Here is a 24,859-nt window from a genome sequence, read left to right on the forward strand (position 1 = left end):
CTAGCAATTCTAGAAAACCAGGTTTTTTTCCCCTATGGTTTCATAATTTTGATCTACAGTCACCATTTTATTTCTGTTTGAACTCCCAATTTGTGTTTTTTGATAAGATTAAAATTTTTTATATTTATACCTACTTTTCTGCATTCATAGAACACTAGTTGTGTAACTAATTTATCTTGCAATAATCATTTCTTTAAGTATTTGTTTCCCTAGCTCACCGCTGAGCTTTAGTTTACATTAGAGTTCACTCTTAGTGTATAGTCTATGGGTTTTGATAAACATATAATGACATGTGTCCACTTTTATAGTACTATATAGAATAGTTTTACTCTCCTAAAAATCCCCTTCGCTCGGCCTGTTCATCCCTGCCTCCTTCAACCCCTGACAACCACTGATCCTTTTAGTGTTTCCATAGTTTCAGTTTTCCCACAATGTCATATATTGGAGTCTTACAGTATAAAGCCATTTCACATTGGCTTCTTTCACTTACTAATATGCATTTAAGTCCCCTCCATATCTTTTCATGACTTGCTTGCTCATTTCTTTTTAGCACTGAATAATATCCCATTGTACGTTCATACTGTAGTTTATTTGCCATCTGTATATCTTCTTTGTTGAGTTGTCTGTTCAGATCTTTTGTCCAATTTTAAGTTTGTTTGTTCAATTTTTGTTGTTGAATTTTAAGAGTTCTTTGTATATTTTGGATAACAGTCCTATATCAGATATGTGTTTTGTAAATATTTTATCCCAGTATATGGCATGTCTTCTCATTCTCTTCAAAGTGTTTTTGAAGATCAGAAGTATTTTCATGAAGTCCAGCTTATCTTTATTTCTTTCATGAATTGTTCCTTTGGTGTATATGTAACATTTTAATACATAAATTGACATTCTTCTGTCATATTTTTAATTCAGTCTCATTTTGAATCTTATAATTTCTTGGAGGGAAGATCATTTTATGAGAACTATTTTATAAGGTTTAGGATCTCTTACATTTCTTCTGTAGTCTAAATCAAGGCTTCTTAATCTGATTCCAAGATCTGAGAGGTCCATGGATAGAATTCAGAGAGCATGTGAACTTAGAAACGAAAAAAAATTGCATCTTTATTTTCTCCAATCTCTAATGAACATTTCTTTCACTTACAAATATGTACAATAATCCACCGAAATACTAGCTTTATACATAAGATTATGAGCAGTACAAATAATGGGTATTTTAGTATCATTTCTATGTTATTTATGTTTCTATGTTTCTATTTATTTCTATGTTTCTATTTATTTCTATGTAATGGTATAAATGTTATTTTTTATTCTCTAAATATTGCTATGGTTCAAAATTATGATAGAGCCTATATTTTGATATATTAACAAGCACATATTCTACTCTATGTCAGTTTAAAAATCCTATGTACTGCACTATGACTTTAAAAAATACTGTTCTGGGAAAGAGGTTTCTAGCCTTTGCCATATTGTTGAAAAGGTTCGTGGCTCTAGAATGTTTAAGAGCCCGTTATCAAAATGATTGGTCCTTAGTAGAATTTCACCTATTTCAGCTAAACACATTGGAAGCTGGCTCTTTCACTTTGAGACTCCATTCACATTGCCTGGCTCAATCACGGTGATGCAGTTAACAAGAGATAATTCCCCACCCAGGGAGTCTGCGGGTGTGATGGGGCTTTAAACAAGGAAGGAAATTTCTTTGTGGAGTAAGGACACCCTGCTAGGAGATGGCTATTAGCTTGGTCTTTGACTATTGGGGGAATTTCTTCAAGAGGAAGTCAGTTCTAAACTGGAACCTAAAAGATGATAAGCTAGGAAATAATGATTCAGTGCCTGGTATATAAATTAATCTGAGTTGAATGAAAGAGGCAAGAAAAATATTGCACATTTGACATAGAGTGTGAAGCAGAGTCTATACAGCAGACTGATCCGTTTATTATGTGGTAGATATATTTTTCAATGTGTCAGCATTTCTGCAATATTTTATAAATGCTTTGTACCTGCTTAAATATTTGAATTAAATGGAGGGTTCATAACTCAACAGCCACTCACAAAATTGGTTTGCAAAATCTTTTTTTAGAATCTGGTAGGCAGAGATTTAATGCATTTGCTTACAGTTCATCTTAGTTATTTACTGTTCAGCTCTGATTATTTTTGCTCTTCAGAATATGACTGTTATTGCTTGAGTATGGCACAAATGTGTATATAAAATATTCAATTTTTAGTGATTTTGATTTGAAAGCCTTGTTTTTTTCTTTTTTTAGCTGATCAGTAGCTGAACAGCTTCTTAGAGAGGCTATGGCTGCCAACTATTATCCAACTCCTATCATTAGGTGACATTTTGCTTGTCTGATTTCTGTATCATATTTCTTGTTTTATCCTAACCGTCCTGGACTGAGATATAAATACATACATATGTAATGTTTGAGGCAAGAGGCTGCAATGCCATTTGTAAATGCGTGGATAACTTAGTAATTGTTATTTTCCAATTTAAGTATTTATGCTATAGTTTAAAAAAATATTTTTGGGGGATCAAATTATGTATTTTCTATCACTCTTTTTATAAGTCCTCTATAAATTTACTTATGTTATAAAAGGAGGCAGTTTTCTGTTCTCTGACTGAATTAGTTTTATTAGCTTCTGAATCTTACTCAATTGATATTTTGTACAAAGGTTTATAATTTAAGTGAGCCTTCACACAGTATTTATGATTTTTTATTTAAATGGGCCTTTTTCAAAATATGACTTGTAGATCCTCCAATAATACCCTCCAGTTTTCCTTACATGTATCCATACATATTTCTACATTTATTTATATCAATAAGTTTTAACTGTTTTGATTTTCTAATAATGCTCTATTTGGTTAAAGGCTTTTTCGTGAGGAATGTAGTGTGGGCAAAAATATTTTTATAAGTTTAAGGAAGTTTATTAAAACAAAAACAAAATGAAACCTGCAAAAAGTTGTTATTTTCCCAAAAAACCCCCGATCTTTCTCTAACCACTTTACCTGTGTATATCACTATTATACTCAAGAATATGAATAAATTTCTTAATCTTTTTTTTTTTAGAGAGGCACATATTTAGATGACAGAATTATTAAAATCTTCTGTATATTAGCATTCAAGAACAAATCAGACCTGTTGTCCACATCCTGGGAAATTTTAAAAACTGTATAAAATGTACATGATGAATAACATTGCAAAGTGAATTAAGGAAAGGAGAAAATGTAGGTTGTTTGAGTGGGGGGTCTTGTATGGGATCTATTCAGAAAATAAATTAACGGATGTCATTAAATAGAGTTGTGAAACTTTTAGTTCAGCAGCTGCATTCAGTTTGTTTTTCAGTTTCTCCTTCCCATTCTTGTTTATTAGCTGTGACTCTGAGTCCTGAATGAAAATAAATATTTTAATGGTAACATTTATGATTTGGTTAGAAGTGCTAGAGAGGCCTTCATGCTTACATCTAGGCCGAGTCAATATGGGTGGTGTCTGTTTGTTGCTTTCAGTTATTAAGGTACACAATAAGTAACATTATTTTATGGCTCTTAAAAAAATTAGTATGCTTTATTTTTTGAGCAGTTTTAGGTTCACAACAAAATTGAGTGGGAAGTACAGAGAACTCCCATGTAACTCTCTGGTGGTAGTTTTGTTACAGTCGTGACTCTATATTGGCTCATCATTATCACCCAACGTCATTGGTTTACATTAAGGGTCACCTTGATGTTTCATATTCTGTGGGTTTGGACAAGTTACTATAATATTGATATGCATCCACCATTGTATTATCATATAGAATAGTTTCACTGCCCTAAATATTTTTCATCAAATTTAGGGCTTCGCAGTCTTCTTGTTTTTAATTAAAATATTTTAAAAATTATATTTGACATTCAATATTATATCAGCTTCAGGTGTACAGCATAGTGGTTAGATATTTATATAACTTATGAGGTGATCCTCCCTAATAACTCTAGTACCCACCTGGCATTATAGATAGTTATTACAGTATTATTGATTATATTCTCTATGCTGTACTTTACATCCCTGTGACTATTTTGTAACTACCAGTTTGTACTTCTTAATTCCCTTCCCCTTTCCACCCATCCCCCTCCATCTTTGTCATTTTTCTGCTGCTTTTTCCCTCTTCTCTCCTTTGGGACTCCTGTCACTTGTAGATTCATTTTTTTACTGGTGTCCCACAGGTCTTAGAGGCTCTGTTAATCTTTCTTCATCTTTTTTCCCTCAAGCTGGGTATTCTTAGTTGATTTCTTCAGCCAGTTCAAATCTGCTACTTGAACCCCTCTATCGTATTTTTCATTTCAGTTATTGAACTTTTCAACTCCAGAGTTTCTATTTGTTTCTTTTTTTTATAATATTATCTTTTTATTTGTGTGCTCTACTTGGCGAATATTGTTTTCATACTTTCCTTTAATCCTCTATACATGGTTTGTCTGTACCCTTGCCAGCATTTAGTATTTTCACCATTTTTTATTTTATATATATATTAGCCATAGGTCCTCTGTAAGATACGTGATTTAGAACTCTTTCTTCCTTGTGAGAAGTTTTTTTTTGTTTGTTTGTTTGTTTTTAACTTTTTAAACAGGGTCTTTGCAGAGCTAATTTTTTAATTTTTTTGTCAAATCCGATTTTTTTTTCAAACTTTTATCAATTTTGTTTTTGTGTTCTTGCTTAAGAAACAGTCACCAGTCTGGGGCTTGAAGATTTTCTCCTGTGTAATTTTCTAGTATTACATTTTATATTTAAATCTATGATCCATTTTGGGTTATTTTTTGTATAGCATATCAGGTTTAGGTCATGGTTTATTTTATTCTATTTTTTTGCCTATTGCTACTTCATCATTTTTTCAAAATGTGATCCTTCCTCCACTGAATTCCATTTGCACTTTTATCAAGTGACATACTTCTATGGGCTATTTCTGGGTTCTCCGATGAAGGTGACCTCTTTTTGCTATTTTCTCTTTGGGAATATCTGTATTTTGCCCATAATATAGAGGAATATTTCAACTAGGTATGATAGTTTAATTTGACAGGCTTTTTTTTTTTTTTCCCCAGCAACTGTCAGCTCTCTTTCTTTGTTCACAGCTTTTGGCATTATTAATCTGATTCTTTTGATTATTTGGGTACAGAGTTACACTTTTGTGGGACAGCATTCTAACTATGGTGTCAGCTCAAATGGAGCCAGTGGAAGTTTATCAAAAGGTTGTTGCTTTCTCCTTACCCTCACCTATTGTCGATCCCTCTCCCTCTTGCTATTATGTCTGAGTTTTATTTAGGTTTTTTTATACTGAACTTTCAAATAGACGTTTTAAAAGTTTTAAATTTGTTGTTTATCAGTGTGTTTTTCTTGTAGGGCAAGAAAAACAGCTTCTTAAGATTTTACAAATTTAATGCAGACGCCTCTTCACTGGTCATTTGAACATATAAAATGTTCTCTGGGACACTGGGTTTGGACCATAACCTGTGTACATGTATTAGTCAGCTTGGGTTCATAACAAACCACTGTAGATTTGGTGGCTTAAACAATGGAAATTGATTTCCTGAAAATTTGGGATCCTGGAAGACCAAAATAAAGGTTCCGGCTGATTTGGTTTCTAGTGAGGTCTTTCTTTCTGGCTAGCAAAGTGACCACCATCTCAGTATGTCATCACACAGCCTTTCCTTGGTGCGAGGGAGCACGGAGAGAGAGAAGAAGCTAGTGTGGTGTCTTTTCTAATAAGGATGCAAATTCTATTAATATCAGAGCAGTCCTAACCCTTATGACCTCATTTACACTTAATGATTTCCTTAGAGACCCTATCTACAATTATAGCCACACTGGGTTTTTAGAATTTCACTATAGGAATCTGAGGCTACACAAACATTCAATCCATAACAGTACTTTCGAGAACCAATTACTCTTAGTTTTTTTAAAAAAAATCTTATTGATCACAGCCCAGTTCTAGGTTATTCTGTTTAGCCATGATTGTTGTATCATACTTACTATATGAATTTGCTTCCATTTTAAGATATTCAAATATTTGGTAAGAAATGTTGAATGTTAATGATACTTCCATCTTTCAACAACTTCCTTATTGTTCTGAGTGTATTGTGCATAAGTATTACAGCTTTCCACAAGTTTGCTGCTTCAACCTGATTTCCTACGTTTTCCCTTCAACATTTAGCCGTACTGGATAATTTTTCAGGTCCTTATATCATTTTCCCTCTGCCTTGAATCCTCTTTTACCTGGCTAACTCTTACTTCTCTCTTGAGTCCCATCTTAAATATTCTTTTGAGAAGACTTACTTGACCCTACATAAAATGTCATGCCTTCCTGCCCCCCCCCCCTTACCACTTAATTGGGCAAGTTACTTCATTTGCTTGGATCATTCAGTACTTTCAGTTTCCTTATCAATGAAATGTGGGCTAATTATGGTATCTAAAACATAGACCTCAATAAATATTTGCTGTTGTTTTAATTATTATTAAACCACTCATCCTAGTTTTTAACTTATTTATATCCATCAAGAGTATCCTTTCAACATGTTTTCTGCTAGAGGTGAGCTTTCATTTTTATTTTATTTCACATAGTCCATAGTAAGTATACATTAAATTACATTAATTGTTTTTTCTATTATAATCATGGAGAAACTATGGCAGGGCACAAATAAGGCTTTAATTCAATGTAATTAGTCATTTGTTGAGTAAAACCAACTTATTTCTAATTTGTGGTTTGAATAAGAATTGTCTCCTTCCCTAAATTGTGGGAGTGATTCATAATGGCAAATTATATTAAATGCAGACACATATCACATGTGATTAAGATTGAGATATGTAATAGATATTTATTAAAAGTATCTTATGGAAATTGCATCATATTTATATAATTAAGTACACTAGGTTGGAATATTATTAATTATATTGCCTTTCACATCAGTAAAAATAAGTATTTTTCATTAATTAAATTGGAAGTTAGAAACATAAGGAAGAGATTCTCGACTCAGCAGTAAGCCTGACTTTTCTAAAACAGACCTGTTGTCTTTAATTTGGTAAATAATTGATCTGTTTTCCAGAGGTGTTATTTGTGCCAGCTGAGTAGCTAAGCTGTGAAGTGCAACACATCTACATTTTAAATAATTATCCTTCCTTGGCAGGGAAATTGCTTTTCCATCCATTAATAAGAGGAAAATGAATGTTGGGTCTCTAGTAAAATAGATTAAACATGTACCCCTTTGGGTGCTGACTGCATCTTTAACAGACTTGAAATTTTTCTGCTTACTTAAATGCTGTATATTGAAAGGTGATGGTGGTCTTGGGTTAATCATTAAAACAATTTAAGTTAGCTTTTTTTAAAAATGCTCGGAGTTTTTTCCATTGATCACAGCAAGTGGTCAAAAAAATACCTTGTCTTGTTAACATTTATAATGCCTCACAGATTTGCAGAATTAATGTGGCTTCAGAGTTTTCCTCTAACAGGTACTAGTTTATCACTGTCAATCACTGACATTATATCACTAATAACACAAAGGCAGCATGAGGAGTTTATTGCTTCCTCCCCCACCCCCCGAGAAGGGGTTATTTCTATTATAGGTTTGTTGTTACTGTTGTGTTTCGTCATCTTGTAAAATGATGTGATGTGTTTTGCTTATGTAACGAATTACTCTCTGAGGGATTCGTCCTCTTTCTCTGTGTTCATTGTGGCACTGGATGGGCCTGTGTGAGTGTCAGGGACCTCTATAGGCTTGACTTCCCATACAGTACAGGAGGCACCAAGCCTAGGGCCCACAGTGTGTGAGGTTCCCACCCAAATAGTTCATTCCTTTTAAAAGCAAAAAAGTATATAAACTTTTAAGTTAATGAATGCTTTAATATACATTTAAAATCAACAACTGTAGTCATAAAATATAATTTTAAATATTTTTTTCATGGAAGAGGGAGACCATGAAGGCAAAAATGTCCAGGGCCCATGAATGTCCTAATGCAGCGCTGGGTCCTGTGTGTCCATCAGTAAGAAGGAACCCTGCTCCTACCCTACCACTACTGCCTCACTACCCCTAGTTAATTGAGCAAAGGTGCTCAATTAATACTGAATGAAAGATGTGAATGGCAGACTATATGAAGATGTGAAGTACACAGCTATACCTATAAAACTATAGCTATCTATAATACATGCAACAATTATAACAGCAGTATCATAAACTCATAAATTTTGAAAAGGGTAAAGAAAGATATCTGTGGCCAAAAACATCACATGCAAAGTAGCCAAGGTTGAGTTAAACTTCTACATATCAGGACAACTTTACTGGTTGCTAAAACAGTGAAGTACTAGAATATCTGTTGTCCCTTCCCCTTTCCTCTCCCCTAGGATGCTAGGGCCCTCCCCCAGCATCAGACTTGTTTCATTGTCTTCATTCAGATTGGTCTGTATTCCTGCCATACATTAAATATTTTGAAAATTACTCTGAAAATAGTCCAAATATTTCTCAAGGATACATGTATTTCAAAGGACATATATTACATTCAGTAGGGTGGATACTTAATAGTAGGCAGGGAAGGAAATCGGTGGAGGAATGGAAGATGAAAAGAAAAGTGTAGAAACAGTAGTCCATGTTAATAGTATGCAGAATTAATAAATATAATCTAAACAAAATCTTTAAAGTACAAACCGTACAGAAGAAAAGATTAATTAAAAATGAACTAATCTTTTGGTTTTCCCTTTGTTCCTTTGTTTCATGGGAAGTTTTTTTTATGGTTTTTGTTGTTATTTTTACTCTCTCTTTTTGTTCAAATTATATCTTTATGGTGGGCTAAGATTGGCCATTATATTTATATAGATATCGATACTGTGGTTGTGCAAAGAATGCTTACCTACCCAGGGATCTTTGTTATACATTAGCAATTGTTCTTATGTACCCTCTTTCTGAAACATAACTAAGTGGTTATGCTTTGAAATGGTTCAGATAGATAGTCAAACCTAATTTGCAGACACTTTGTAATCTGCTCATATTTGCTATATTTGCAAATATACCCAAAATAAAACTAATAAGTGAAGAGCAATTTTACCTTCCATCTAATCGTTTTTTGTTACATAATTTCTGATCTCCGCTGCCAGAACCCTGATAGGAATCCATTATGTTTTCATATATACACTGTGGGTTACATGATTCATGATGCTTGGACTACCCATTTGGCAAACCTACACATCTGAGACTGACTGACCTCTTTCTGGACCCCTCACTATGTACCGATGTGTCTGTATGTTTTATACATCCTCTCTGACTGCTGTGTTTTCAGGTTTTATTGTCCTGCCCCCATGGTGGTAGGCTTTTAACTTTCTGGTTCCTCCGTTGAATATCTTGTCTTTTCCCTCTCTAATATGAAACTGCTAATCTTGTTCTCTCACCCTTGTTTTTGATTTAGTTTGTCTTAATTTTTATTGAACTGTAGCTTGCATAATGTAGATTGTACAACTATTAAGTATATAGCTTGGTGTATTTTTATGTGTATACACACCTGTAAAAGCTCCTCCCAGAAAATTTAAAAGTTCTGTTTAACACAACTCTGAAGTACATCGAATGTCGTTCCTTTGGAAATTCCTAAATTTCCAAATTCCCGAATCATATCCTCTTCATTTCTTCCTCATGTTTTCTGCTGTTCATGATATTAACTTTCTTAACCCTTCTCTCTATGTACCAAATTTCTGTTAACCTCATTTCAAAATATACTTTATTATGAACTTTTAGTAATGGTTGTTTGACGTTTAGTACTAGTTGTGTGTGTGTGTGTGTGTGTACTTGTGTACGTACATAATTTTTCTTTGAGAACAGTAGCATTGTGTTGATACATAATAATAGATAACAAAAACTAACACTTATCTTTAGACCTTTAAATTTAGATTTCTCAGTGTCTGTGGGTTTCCGTTCTAATATCTGTTAATTGAAATCAGGCACATTGTTTCTAAGGCCCTAGAGTTATAAAACTCAGAAATTGTTATGTTGATTTCCTGAATAAAGTTATGAGTCAAATTAATCTTCTTAAATCATACTCCCTTATCTTTTCAATTCTCCTGCTTTATCTAAAAAATTTTACATTTTTGCTGTCCTAGTAACCCTCTACATTGTAATTTCACATTATAATAGGGTAAGAAAAATCATTCAATTATGGTAGAAACCCATATTTTCATAGAAATGTTTGATCTCTTTTATGCCTTGATATTCTGTTAGTGTTTTGTGTTAATATTATTCACTAATGGTTAGCTTTATTTAAAGTGAATGTTTAAACCAAAAGTAATCAACACAAGCTTATTCTAAAATTATATGGAAAGTCAAATTTTGCAAAAGAGGAATAAATTTTGAAAACTGAAACTACCTAAATTTATGACTTACTCTAAATCTACAGTAATCCAGAAAGGAAGAGTTTGGGTAAGTATAGCCATAGATGGAAGGAGTAGAATTCATAAATCAATCAAACTCTTATGGTCATTTGATTTTTGATGAAACTGCCCAGTAATTCAATAGTGATAGTATAGTGGTCTCAACAAATAGTGCTTGAACAACTGGGATATCCATTTAGGAAAAAATAAGCATTTACTTAATACTGTACCCAAAAAGTAACTCTAAACCAATCATAGACTTAATTTATTTTTTAAATTTTATTAAATTTATTGGGGTGATATTAGTTAATAAAATTATATAGGTTTCAAGTGTATGATTCTATAATACATCATCTATAGATCATAGACTTAATTTAAAAGCTAACACTATAAACCTTCAAAAAGAAAATGTAAGCATTATATCTAGACAGGACACCAAAAACACAAACCATAAAATTGTTCTCCATTAAACTTAAACACCTCTAGGGAAAGATACTAAGAAAATGCAATGGGATACCATACATTGGGAGGGAAAAAATATATGTCTATATAAAACAATTTAAATGAGCAAAAGATTTGAATAATCATGTTACAAACTATACAAATAGCCACTTAACACATGTAAAGATGATTAGGATCACTGATCACCAAGAAAATATGGCATATTAGAAGCATAATAAATCATTGAAATGATTAAAATTTTAAAAGACTGGCAATAACACATGCTGATGAGATTATGGAGGTCATATTACACGCTACTTTGGAAAACCATTTTTGCAGTTTCATATAAAGTAAACATACATATGACCCAGCATTTCCACTCGTAAATAGTCACCTACAAGAAATAAAAACATAATAGCGAAAAACTAGAAACAACAGCTGAATGGATATATAAGTTGTCATATATCCATATAATGGAACACTGCTCAGTAATACAAATAAATGAATGGACTACTGTTACCTGCAGCAGATAGGTTTAGCAAAATATTGTGTGATGCTATTTACATGGAATTCTGAAGTAGACAATATTAATTCATAATGACAGAAAGCCAATCAGTGGTTGCCTGGGGCCATGCGATGGGGAGGGGATGGACTGCAAATGGACACAAGGGAATCTTTTCCCGGGTTCTCTATCTTGATTACGGTAGTAGTTGCATAGGTGCATATATATTGTCAGACTCATCAAGTCATACACTAAAAATGAGTGCATTTATTGTATATAAATTATACATTAATAGAGGTTAATAAAGTTTAAAACAGTATTCTGAACCAAATGATTTCGCTCATATGTGGGATATGAAACTGAGAGCAACAAACGAACAAGACGAAGAAAGAAACAAAAATTCGTAGACACAGATAACAGTTTAGTGGTTACCAGAGGATAAGGGGGGTTAGGGGAGTGGTAGAAAAGAGTAAAGGGGGTCAAATATATGGTGATGGAAGGAGACTTGACTTTGGCGAACACACAATGCAATATATGGATGATTGTACACTTTAGAATTATAGTATTGTACACTTGAAACCTATGTAATTTTACTAACCAATGTCACTCCAATAAATTTAATTAAAAAAATTCTGGCATCTGATGAGATATAGTCAACCATTTGGAAAAGTAAGAATACATATAGACATGCACCACTTTCCTATATGTCTGTTGGATGAATATATTACTGAAAATAATGAATATTAGAACATTTTATATGAAAACCTATTGGATATGGTTAAAGATTTCTTCAGAACTTTAAAAATTTCATGATGCAAAATGAAAGGAAGAAAACAAGTTAATTAGTTAAAGAAAGATGTTAGAACATTTAACTTCAAACTCCTAAAAATGCAGGAGGATGGAATTAATAAGTTATAAAATAAGTGAGCTTGAAAACTAATTGTTGATTTGAGACTTTTCCACATGGAACAAATGAGTAAGAGCCATATCAAAGGTTTTGTTCTCTTTTATCTTGGTTCTGGATATATGCAACTTTAGGAATGGATCAAACAAGTCATGTCCTTTGTTTGTTTGATACTGTTTACTTCAATGCCTTTTACTCTGTTATCAAACATAAATTTTAGAAAGTCTTAATATATCCTGGACCACAAAAGTAGAATACAATGAAGAGTTTGATTACCAGCACCTTTGAGCAGTTTAAGAAATGTGCTAACAGTGATTCTGTTCATAGGGAGACTTTGAGACCGTTGCTTTCAAGGATTTATATTCAATTTAAAGGTTTTATTAATCAGACTTTAATAGGCATTGCTATTTTTGTGTTTTTATGTAATTTGAAGACCTTAAAGAATTTGGTCAGTACTAGGATTCCATTTCTTTGCTTTTATGTTTACAAATTTGACTAGTAACTTAAAAGAAATAATTGAATACTTCGGAAGTTTCAATCTGTACAAGTATTGATGGGAAGCATTAAATTCACAAGAATTAATATTAAAGCATAAAATTATTTTATGAGTGATATGATCTGAATTCCTCCACAGATTTCCGTTTGACCCAGCATATCAGTGTTTATGTGTCTTTTTTGGAAGAGAGTGTGAATAGCTGGTAATTTGTCTTCCAATTCATAGTGTGCATGTGATAAAGAACCATACAATTAGGTAGGTGTTATAAATAGGATATGGCAAAAAAGACATACCTACTCATGTTTCCAAGATTTTATAGCATATGCCCAGTGGAGGTTTGCTACTCTTTAATTTTGCCTTTCGGGCTAACCAGCTGACGCCCAGTTAAAAAGACTTATGTTCTTATGAGGCCGCAAAAGCCTTAATGTTCAGTCTCCAGCTACCTCAGATTTTGGAGAACGCCATGTACCATCGGTAGCTTCAGTCCCCACCCTCAAATGCTAACGCTCATCTATCAAACTTGAAGCTGAGAGTGAGGGAGAGGAAGCTTCCAGATAAACATACAGCAGCGCCTAAACAGCTAATCACTCTAGGCTTCCGCTTCCAGGCCCTATAATTAGAAGTCCTTCTTTTCCTTGTATTCCCAGATGACGCAAATGCTTTTTGTGGCTTGGCACCTCATTTGGGGCGTGGGTTCAGTTTATGGCCAGGCTAGAGTCTGGTTTAGTCTTCTGATGCTGCATAAATAGTTCTCAAGCCACAGTCTACTCTGTACGAGTTTTTCCTTTTATGTATAGCTGCTTTTTAAGTTGTTTTCTAGAAAAAAAATCTTGTCATTTCTACCAGCAAGCAGAATGTGTGCAAAAGAGGAAATTATATATTAAAAGAAAACACATGATTGTATAGTAGTACACAGGCTATTTCATCCTTTCCTCCATGCTCTCTAAATTTTTTTAAATCATTTCAAAGTTTGTCAAGAAAAGTAAGCTAATTGCTGGATTCTAAAAGTCACTTTTGAAATAGGATACACAGAAGATAATAAGGATAAATTTTCAGTCGGCTTTCTCCAAAAATTTGAATTTGTTTTATATGTTAAAAACCAAGCAGATATTAATATCAGTTTGAAAAGCTAGGTGTATATTGAAAAGTGTTCATCTGTGAACACTCATATGCAAAACAATAATAGTCTTAATTGGCTCATAGGGACTTTTATTTGAATACTCATTATGAGTAAACTATTGACATACGATTCAAAAAGAAATGAAGTTTATCTTCAGTAGGTAAGCAATATGTATATGTTATAAATGTAAGTTTATTATATTTCCAGAATGATGTTCCCATTGGATTATTTGTCATGTGCACAAAATAGTTTTGTTGTGGGAAACTGGAATCAAAAACATAGTAGTGGAATTGTGATAATTCAAACTTGCTATCACTCAGCAAAAAATAGGAGAACTGAAGAAATACTGTCTACAAAAGGACAACAAAGCATTCATGCCCAACTTTAGAAATTTATTGTTTGAATAACAACAATATAGAAAGCATATAGAGTATGTGAATGACATCATGACCATAGCTAGATGCAATGTTATAAAAGCTGGGAGGTAATGTTATATAAGCTGTTACAGATTTGAACTAGATCTCAATACATGACACTTTCCATTATTTAAAATGTATTCTCTTGGAAATAACCAGGACACTGGCATCTAGTATGGTATTTTTTAAATTTAATATAGTGAATATGGCTGAACCTTACGTTAGCCATGTAAATAGCAAACTCAGATATACTTCATCTTTCCATTTAAATGGCTACTTTATCTTCCCACAGGTGCTTAATATTCTTATCTTTTCTTTTAACAAAGAACAGTTTTAAGAGTTAAAAAATATAATTCCACATCTGGAATAGCAGAGTAAGCTAATAAGCTATTCTTCCCACAGAAAACAAATATAAATTCTGGACAAAATATGAACAAACACATTTATTTATTCATATTTATTATTATTATTATTATTTTAAGGAGGGCGCAACTCACAGTGGCCCATGCGGAGATGGAACTGCCAACCTTGGTGTTATCGGCACCACGCTCTACCCACCTGAGCTAACCGGCCACCCCGACAAACACAGATTTAGATATGTGTATTATAATCCCTGGAACAGCTAATAAAAGCTTAAAGAGATCTATCCAAAAGCCAATAGATAAAATAAAATTGGATATTAAAAATACTGAAAGGAAGGAAGCAAGAACTGAAAACAAAACCCAAGAGACAATCAGGAAATAAAAAAACAATAAAATGATAGATAAAAATTCAACCCTACCAGTAAGTTATACTGAATGTGAATGAACTACAGACACCAATTACAAGTCTGGGTTTGAATTAAAAAAAACAACAAAAAAACTAGACTCCAATTATGGTCTAAAATAATATCATTTAAAAGACAATTATATTGATGATAAAAGTAAACAAATGGAAAAGTGTATACCATGCATACATGAATCAAAACAAAGGTGGAGTGGTTATCGATACCAGAAAATGTAGACTTCAGAACAGGGGAAATACCAGAGTTAAAATGGGAGATTATGATAAAAGAGGTAATTCAACAAGAAGTCATAACAATCCTAAATGTGTATGAACCTAAAAAAAACAAAACAAAAAAAAGGTCTAAAACGAATGGAACATATACATATAAGTGAAAAAGAAAACAACAACAAAAAAACAGAACCACAAATATACATGGAGATGTTAACTTCTACTCCGTAATAGCGTAATAGAGTAAGCATGTTGAACATCCAAACAACACTATCTATTACTTGAATGAGTTGACATTTATAGAACGCTCTATGTGTTCCAGTGCACATGGAACCAGTTACCAATTCTGGTATCATCTCCTGAGACATAAAACACATTTTAACTAACTTCTTATCATAACAATTAAACTTGAGATCAGTATATGAAAGATACCTGGAAAATGCCCAAATATTTGGAAACTAAACAGCATAGCTTTAAATATACCATGAGTAAAAGAGGAAGTCTTTAGAAAACATTTAGAACTGAATGTAAAAGAAAATGTAGCATATTAAAACTTGTGGAATGTATCTAAAGCAGGCTTACAGGGAAATTTATACCAGTATATGCTTACTCTGAAAAAGAATAAAGTTCCTGAAGCACTAATCTAAGCTTTTACCTTAAGAAACTTGAGAAAAGAAAGCAAATAAAACTAAAGCAAGGAGAATGAAGGAAATAGTCGCAGAAGATAGTAATAGCAGCAGAAGAAAGACAGTAGGAGACATTTATGAAATTGAAAAGAGAAAATTAATAACACTAAAATTTAGGGTTCTTTGAAACAATTTAGATAGACTAACCAAGAAAAAAAGGAGAAGATGCAAATTTGTGACATCTTGAATGAAACACTGGGCATTGCCAAAGACCCTACAGATACTAATGGGTACCATTTCTTTGAGTTACGGAAAGTAATTCACCAAAGAAAAATTTTTAAATTAAAAAAAATATTTTTTAATTAACAAAATTTAAATTAAATTAAAAAGATTTAAAATCTTCACAAAAAAGGCCCAATAGTTTTATTAGCAAATTCTACCACACATTTAAGAAACACAGAATAAGTTTTCCCCAATCATTTCTAGAAAAGAATATGAGGAACATTTCACACCAGAGATACCAAAAACAGGCAAACACATTATTAGAAAAGAAATCTACAAACCTGTATTTCAGGAACGCAGTCATGAAAATATTCAACAAACTATTTGCTAATTTAATCCAGCAGCATAGCAGAAAGGATTTTGGCCAAGTAGAGTTTATCCAGGAATGCAAGGGTTGTGCAACATTTGATAATCGTTAATTATTAAAATTCACCATATTGATTGACTAAAGAGAAAAACCACATAATTGTTTCACAGGTGCAGAAAAGCATGAAACAAAATCCAACATTCATTCATTATAAAAATTCTCAGAAAATTAGGGAGTAGAAAGGAACGTCCTTAACTTGATAGAGGGCATTTTAAAAAAACTTAAGCTAACGTCATAGTTAAAGGTTGACTGCTTTCTCCTGAAACTGGGAACAAAGCATAAATATTGCTTCTCACCACTCCTGTTTACCTCCCCAAATATAGTAAGGCAAGAAAAAGAAAGAAAAGGCATGTAGTTTGGAAAGGGAGAAAACATACAATCATGTATGATTGTAAAGAAAATTCCATGTAATCTACAAGTACATAAAAACTCCTAGAACTGGCAGAATATGCAGTCAACATAAAAACTGTCAATTAGATCTCTGTATACCAGAAAGGAAAAGTTAATAATTGAAATAAAATAAAGCGTACCATTTATAATAGCTGTAAGAAAATATAATTTGTGTGCTGAACAAGAAGTAAAAAGTCAAAGAAGACATATCAAGAAATATGATGTGTTCATAGATCAGAATATTGAATATTATTAAGATGTCCATTATTCCCAAATGGATTTATAGGCAATACACTCCCCAAAAATCATAGGAATATTTTTTTTTTTTGGTAGCGATCAAAAATCTGATTCTGTGTTTAAAAAGGGAAAGGAATTGGAGTAGCCAGAATAATGTTGGAAAAGGTCAGAAAAGGAGGACTCACTTTACTTATTTCAAAATTTCCTATGAAGTTACAGTAATCCAGAAAGTATAGTATTAAGGAATGTTTAAATACAGAAATCAATGGAATAGAATTATACTTCTAAAAAAAATGTATGGAAATATAGCCAGTTGATCTGTGGCAAAGGATAACGAATAAAGAATTCAATGGATAAAGAATAGTCTTCAGGAAATCTTGCTGGAACAATTGGATATCATTTGTGAAAAAGTTAATTTAATACCTCACATTTTATATAAAAATTAACTCAAAATGGATGATAGGCCTAAATGTAAAGTATAGAACTTTGACAAGGAAACAGAAAATTTTTATGATTTGGATTAGGCAAAGACTTCTCAGTTGTGACATCTCATCAAAATTAAAAACTCACTCTGTGAAAGATACTATAAGCATCTCAATAAATATTATGCCAGGGTAGATTGTTTTGTATATGTGAAACCATTAGGTTGGTGCAAAAGCAATTGCAGTTTAGCAGTTTAAAAATAATTACAAAAACCGCAATTACTTTTGTACCAACCTAACCAAAAAAAAAAAGAAAGAAAAAGTTGCTGATGATCTGAAAAAAAAAAATGCTTGTGAATTTGTGAATTCTCTGTAAGGTTAGACACATCAAACTTTTCTCTCTTAGTCATATGGGAACATCATAAAACCTTTACATCTAGGATTCTCACTATTGTATACTGATATGGCCTTAAGTTTTTGTATTCACATAGGAAAAAGGTACTGTGTTCTAATGTTTTTATTGTGGGACCCTTCTTATATCTTTGGTGATATTTTTTCCTTTGATACTATTTTAAAGCATGATGAGTACTATGTGAAAATACGTCATCCACATACATAATTGTTTATTTTCACCTTTCTTTGGTATGTCCTTCAGGAATGCTTCTAGTCACAACAGACACCCTTGGCCATGACTTTCACGTCTTCCAAATTCTGACTCATCCTTGGTCCTCATCACAAAGTGCTGTCCATCACCTGTATACTCTGCACAGGGGAGAAACTGAAGCCAAAGTAAGTTGTATATTTTTCAGAAGGTGTTTGCTTTGTGTAACATGACACCTTTCAGAAGGTGTTTGCTTTGTGTAATATTTAATCTAGCTGGTTATTTATATCACATTGGAGCTTAATGAGAAAGTAGTGTTGTTGGTGATAAAGTGGCCAGATAATAAAGAGAAAAAGTATTTCCCCTATTTTGACCCAATAAATAGGTGAACAACCCAATGAATATTAAGGCAAAATTCCATTTAATACCTCGTAATACCTTTTCTTGCTCCAGAGAAAACATTGTTATCCATTTGATATCCATCTCTCCAGACCTTTTTCTAGGCATTTTGATTCTATGTGCATGCATACATATATACATACACAGACATACACATGTACACACATATATATTCACATATAAACAAAATAATTGAGTTTTATAGTGTATATAATTATATGGATATTATTCAGTGGTAAACTGGAGCCAGTTCACAGTGACTAGTGAGAATCAGTTATGCACATCTGTCCCCAACTCTGGATGTAGTGACGTTACATGGGTAGTGTGAAATCATCCACAGTTGGAGTGTTTACATAATGGAAATCAGCAAACCCTACGAATCACAGCATTTTTTTTTCCTTAGAGAGACAGAGTTTAACATTTCCCAGCATGCCACTGTGCACACACGTGTGAGGGTGTTCATACACACAAATGCACACATCTGTATATAATTTACTGAGAATTTGTATTAGGCATCATGCTAACTGCTTTACATATATTTAATATTCTTGATATCACTTGGTAGATACTGAGATACGATCTTAGCCTAAAATAGCAAATGCTCTTTTGTTTCACAGAGCCTGTGGTTATGTATTTACCGGTCTACTACATTGTTCTGAGAGATAACTCATTGACCCAGCACCATCTATTGACTAATCCATCCTTTCCCAATAGTCTAAAATACTGTTTGTCATGAATTTCTGTGAAAAATATCTAAATAGAATGAAACATCTTAAATATGTACAAACCCATGATGTGTTTATAGTGATACTTAAAAAGGAAGCATTGGGCATTACTGTAAGGTTTCTTGTGTACTAACCATTCTGAAAATTGATAACTAAAGGGAAAGTATCTAGCATTTACCTTTCTTGTATCAATTTAACAAGATAATGAAATAGTTGGTGAGGGAATGTTTTTCTTTTCTTTCTTTCTTTTTTTTTTTTTAAGATTTTTTAATTGGGGAAGGAGAACAGGACTTTATTGGGGAACAGTGTGTACTTCCAGGACTTTTTTCCAAGTCAAGCTGTTGTCCTTTCAATCTTAGTTGGGGAGGGTGCCGTTCAGCTTCAAGTTGTTGTCCTTTCAGTTTTAGTGGTGGAGGGCGCAGCTTAGCTCTAGGTCCAGTTGCCATTGCTAGTTGCAGGGGACGCAGCCCACCATCCCTTGTGGGACTTGAGGAGTTGAACTGGCAGCCTTGTGGTTGAGAGCCCACTGGCCCATGTGGGAATCGAACTGGTAGCCTTCGGAGTTAGGAGCATGGAGCTCCAACTGCCTGAGCTACTGGACCGACCCTGGGAATGTTTTTCTTTATTGAAGAATTCCAGTTTAAAAAAAGTTAGAATGTCGACTTATTCTGGTGATCATTTTATAATATATACTATGTAAATATTGAACCATTATGTTGGACACTTGAAACTAATATAATGTTGCATGTCAGTTATATCTCAATTGAAAAGAGGGTTGTAAATTTAAGAATCACTATGTTGCTATCCCTAGTGAAACAATGAGTCTAGGCAATAATCATCTGTGTTTGGTTGTAGCTGACGAGTCTTCACATTACTAAAGTGAAACATCAGTTATCATTTGCTTTGCGATAAGATGCAATAGGATATATACAACAGCATTTATGAAATATGCTGCTCAGCCCTCTGAATTGTACATACAGACCCTAGATATAATCGCACTTTAAACAAAATACAGAGACTGAGGGGCAAATGAAATAATACCATAGAATGCAACTAGCCAAATCTAAAATGTGGGAAGTTCTTCATTACAAACATGACCTGGTTTTAACAACAAATAATTGTAATGGGAAAATAAAAGTGGGTGTGTGGCAGAAGTTAAAAGTAATTTTAGAGAATATTATCTAAATACGAAGTGAAGACCTTGTTTGAATCCTGTCTCATGCAAATCAAGTAGTATAAAAATGTATTTTTTGATACAAATAGTGAGATTTGAACATTTGCCTTAGTATATACTATTAAAGAATTTAATGTCCTTAGTTTCTTGTGATGCATACAAAAGTATTTACAGATCTGTAGAATGTTCTTTAAAATACTCTAACAGTAAGAGAGTGTCGGTTAGATAAAAGCACAAATAAATGACAAGAGAAAACAGGGTTATTACAAGAGTCTTAAGATGCATAAACTAAATGCAATTTGTGAACTTTTTTTGGAGCCTGATTTAAACAAAATATAAAGAGATTTTTTGAGACAGTTGGAGAAAATAGACCTTGAACTGGGTATTATCTGATGTTAATCAGCTAATTTTGCTGGGTCTGCAATTGTGAGTTTGTTTTTTAAGTCTTTATCTGTTAGACATATATCCTAAGTCATAGTGAAATAGTTACAGGTAAAACAATATGATATCTCTAATCTGCTTTTAAATATTCTGGTAAAACAAAACAAACCAAGAGATAAACAAGATTTGCAAAGTGGTAATAATTATTGAAGCTGTGTAATGTAGATATTGATGTTTCATTATAACAGTCTATACTTGATATATGTTTGGAAATTTTTCTAATAGAAAGTAATATTAAAACAATACCTTTCACCAATATTATGCTATTTTATTTACTTTAGCTTTATAACAAGATATAATGGTCATTTTCAAAAATTTTCCCAGCTATTCTTGGCAATTTCTTACTGAGATGCATTTTAAGAGTAACCTTATTGAGTTATATAAAGAATCTTCTGCAGTTTTTTATTTGGATTGCATTGAAATTACATTTTAATATTGTTAGAAATTACATGTTTACAGTATAGAAATTTCGCATCTAGGAATTATGTTTTAAAATTAGTTATTGCTGTTATAGGACAAAATTTTTGTTTTGTATCAAATTTGTATCTTCCTGCTTTCCTAGACTCTATTGTATGTTCAAATGGCATTTCAGTAAATTTCCTTAGATTTTGTATGTAGAACATATTTTCTGGTCATGATAAGTTTTGACTTTTTTCAGTTATTTTTCCTTATTATGTTGGCTAGGAATTCTAAAGCCATGTGTAACTATATTAGTGATGGCTATAGTCTTTTTTCTTTGTTAGTAATACCTTCTTTTGTTTACTTGCCTGTTTTGCTCTAGTTTTGGCATCTCTTTTTATGGCAATACCATACTGTTTTGATTACTGTAGCTTTGTAATATAGCTTGAAATTAGGAAGTGTGATGCCTCCAGTCTACTTCTTTCTCAAGATTGCTTTGACTACTTGAGGTCTTTTGTGATTTCATGCAAATTTGAGGAATGTTTATTCTATTTCTGTGAAAAATGTTAATAGAATTTTGATAGGATTTGCACTGAATCTGTGGATTGCTTTGGGTATTTTGAATATTTTAACAATATTAATTTTTCCAGTCCATGAGCATGGAATATCTTTTGTTTGTATCTTCAATTTCTTTCATCAATGTCTTACAGTTTTCAGTGCACAGGTCTTTGACCTCCTTGGTTAAACTTTCCTAGGTGTTTTATTCTTTTCAATGCAATTGCAAATGGGATTGTTTTCTTAATTTCTCTTTCTGATAGTTCATTATTATTGCAAAGAAATACAACTTATTTTGGTATGTTTTCTTTTGTATCCCACTACTTTCCCGAATTTGTTTATTCTAGCGGTTTTTGGTGGAGTCTTTAGGGTTTTCTATCATATCATTTTCAAATAGAGACAGTTTTATTTCTTCCTTCCCAATTTGTGTGCCTTTAATTTCTTTGTCTTGCCTAATTGCTCTGGCTAGGACTTCCAGTACTATGTTTAATAAATGAGGCAAGAGTGGATATCCTTGTCTTGTTCCTGATCTTAGTGGAAAAACTTGCTGCTTTTCATCATTGAGTGTTATGTTAGCTGTTGTCTTATCTGGCCTTTGTTATATTGGGGTATTTTCCCTCTATACAGACTTTGTTGAGAGTTTTTTTTAATCATGAATGGATGTTGAATTTTTTCAGATTATTTTTCTGTATCGAGATGATCATAGATTTTTATCTTTCCTTTTGTTAATGTGGTGTGGATCTCAGTCAGCACCTAGCTGCAGGTGGATTGAAACCTGGACCCTCAGGTGGCAGCTTTTAAAGTGCACAAATATACCTGTTTTATGTGAGACCTGGAGATAGGCATTTCAGTCTACTGCCTCTGTGCTGTGCCCCGGGTGGATAGTGAGTTAACAAGTAATTTAAAACTGTGGTAAATATCCCATTCCTCATCAAACTTTGTATTATTTCTTTTATTTATGTATATCATTTGGCTTAATAGATTCCTATTTTATTCAATGTGCTATATCATTCAATCATTATTTTAATGCTCAAAATGTCCCACATTTGGCTAGTTGAAGCCTATTAACTTGGCATCTGTGTCCTTTGACATAACTCTATTATTCTTTGACAGTGTCCTTACTTTTTGGCATAACCAACTTGATGACTGTCATATTTAGTTACTATGTTTTTGTTCCTTTTGTATGGAAGTTTTTAATTAGATGAGCATTTTAGGTAAAGATTTAATATTTCCTTATGTTGCTTGGCGTGTATATACTCTGAGTTTACTTCTTGACCCTGGTTTTATAATCCCTGTCCTATCTTCACTACTCACTGATACGCCCTACCTCAGCTATAATCAGAGAATTAGAATATTTTAAGCACTTAGACCGATTTTTTTTTACTTACACCTATTTTTGACACCTCTTTTGCATTAACATTATTTGTCATTTTATTTTATCTACACATCCAACCTGGAAATAGAGATCATGCTTAAGCGTCTTCATAGCTCTCATCCTTAGAACAGTGCCCTGCACGTGGACAAATGTTTATTGGTACAAATGTTTGATACTGTCAATACTGTTCCTATTTAACAGATAGAAAAACCAAATAGAAATTATTAAAATTACTTTGTTCTGTTTCCTACCTTGTAACTTTGGAGCTTGGGAATTTCTAAACACCAAATATCAAGATCTAAGGAAACTCAGTGAATGACCATAAAATTAATTTTATAAGCTTCTATTGAAAATCATTTTGAATGACATAGAGAATTCAACACTGATGATAAAATCTATATGGCATGTGATCTGTCTATCAGGCTTTGAGTACTTCAAAATCATGTCATTCTGGATTCTTCCAAGAACTCTGAGGATACTTTAATCAGGCAAAGGGGAAAAAAAATCAAATATGTGGATCTAATTATGTTGGATTAAGTTGTTTTGTGATCTATGACTTGGGATATCCTCTGCATCTGACAGTAATTTTCCTCATATAGCACATATGTAGTTAGAAAAATATTCCTAGTTTCCAACTGTAAAGTCATATGTTGTAAAACCTTACAATATTTTGTTAATACACTTCCGTGATGTCTTACTCAAGCAGACACAAGTCATTTGGTACTTAACATGCTAATTTTGATAAATGATAAACTTGGTTTTGAAACATCTGCACATCAAATAAGTGTTAATTTTACTTTATCAGAGCGGTGCTACAAAATGATATGATTAACATGTTTAATTCTCAATGAGAAAAGAATCTAGGTATTTAACATTATTACTTGATAGTATTTGATGGTCAGTTTAGATAAAAAAAATTTTAGTATGAGTGTGTCCCACATACTGCCTACTTACGCTTATACTGGAATTCTAATTCTACTGGACTTTCTGTATTTTTATTTGCTAAACATGGCAATTAGGTGCATTACTCTATGATCCTGATTTTTGTCAGTTCTCTTCCCATATATTAGCTATATTGAGATGTAATCCTTACAATATAAAATTCATTGTAGCACAAGTACATCCAGAGACAATACGTAAACATATGGGCATGGTTCGACCACAGTTATAGCAACCTCTCAATTAAATCAGAGGTTACAGCTTTCCATTATCCTACCGTATTGATTGGTTCTTACATTTGTCCCTCCAGAGTTTTTGTTGGGATTTGACAGCTGCCGCGGGGTAGTGGACACCATCCATCACCTTCTATCGTAGCCAAGCCATCAGTGAATCAGGCATTTAAAGGCAACTCTGTGAAATCAGGGGCTATTGAGCCAGTGGCATTACTTCAGGCAGTGGAGCTAGGTGATAAGTACCTGTAAAAACAAGATGCTGCTAGGGCCAGACTGGAACATATTCTGGAACATACTATTTCCACTTGACTAGCAGGCCCTGTTGGGCCTTCCCACCATGTTTATCGTCGAATTTGTGTTGATACATCCCACTGTGCATCTGGAAATCACGAAACCTCCATGAGTCAGTTGTTTAGTTGCAAGAACTTGGTAGCCATTCAGTAGCTGCCCTCTCAAAAGG

At 32.9% G+C, this 24,859-nt stretch overlaps 1 protein-coding gene across 25 annotated transcripts in view; it reads left to right on the top strand.

Moving 5' to 3' along the window:
• The window catches only part of BCAS3 (BCAS3 microtubule associated cell migration factor), a 519,095-nt gene that overhangs the window by 154,569 nt on the left and 339,667 nt on the right, over positions 1-24,859 (top strand). For all 25 annotated transcript variants that reach the window (XM_074320579.1, XM_074320576.1, XM_074320587.1 and 22 more), the window contains exon 14: positions 18,214-18,347. In XM_074320579.1, coding sequence (XP_074176680.1) covers positions 18,214-18,347 — 134 coding nt within the window. The remainder of the gene's footprint in view (positions 1-18,213; positions 18,348-24,859) is intronic.

Source organism: Rhinolophus sinicus, linkage group LG15, assembly GCF_036562045.2.
Source record: "Rhinolophus sinicus isolate RSC01 linkage group LG15, ASM3656204v1, whole genome shotgun sequence".
Classification (NCBI taxonomy): domain Eukaryota; kingdom Metazoa; phylum Chordata; class Mammalia; order Chiroptera; family Rhinolophidae; genus Rhinolophus; species Rhinolophus sinicus.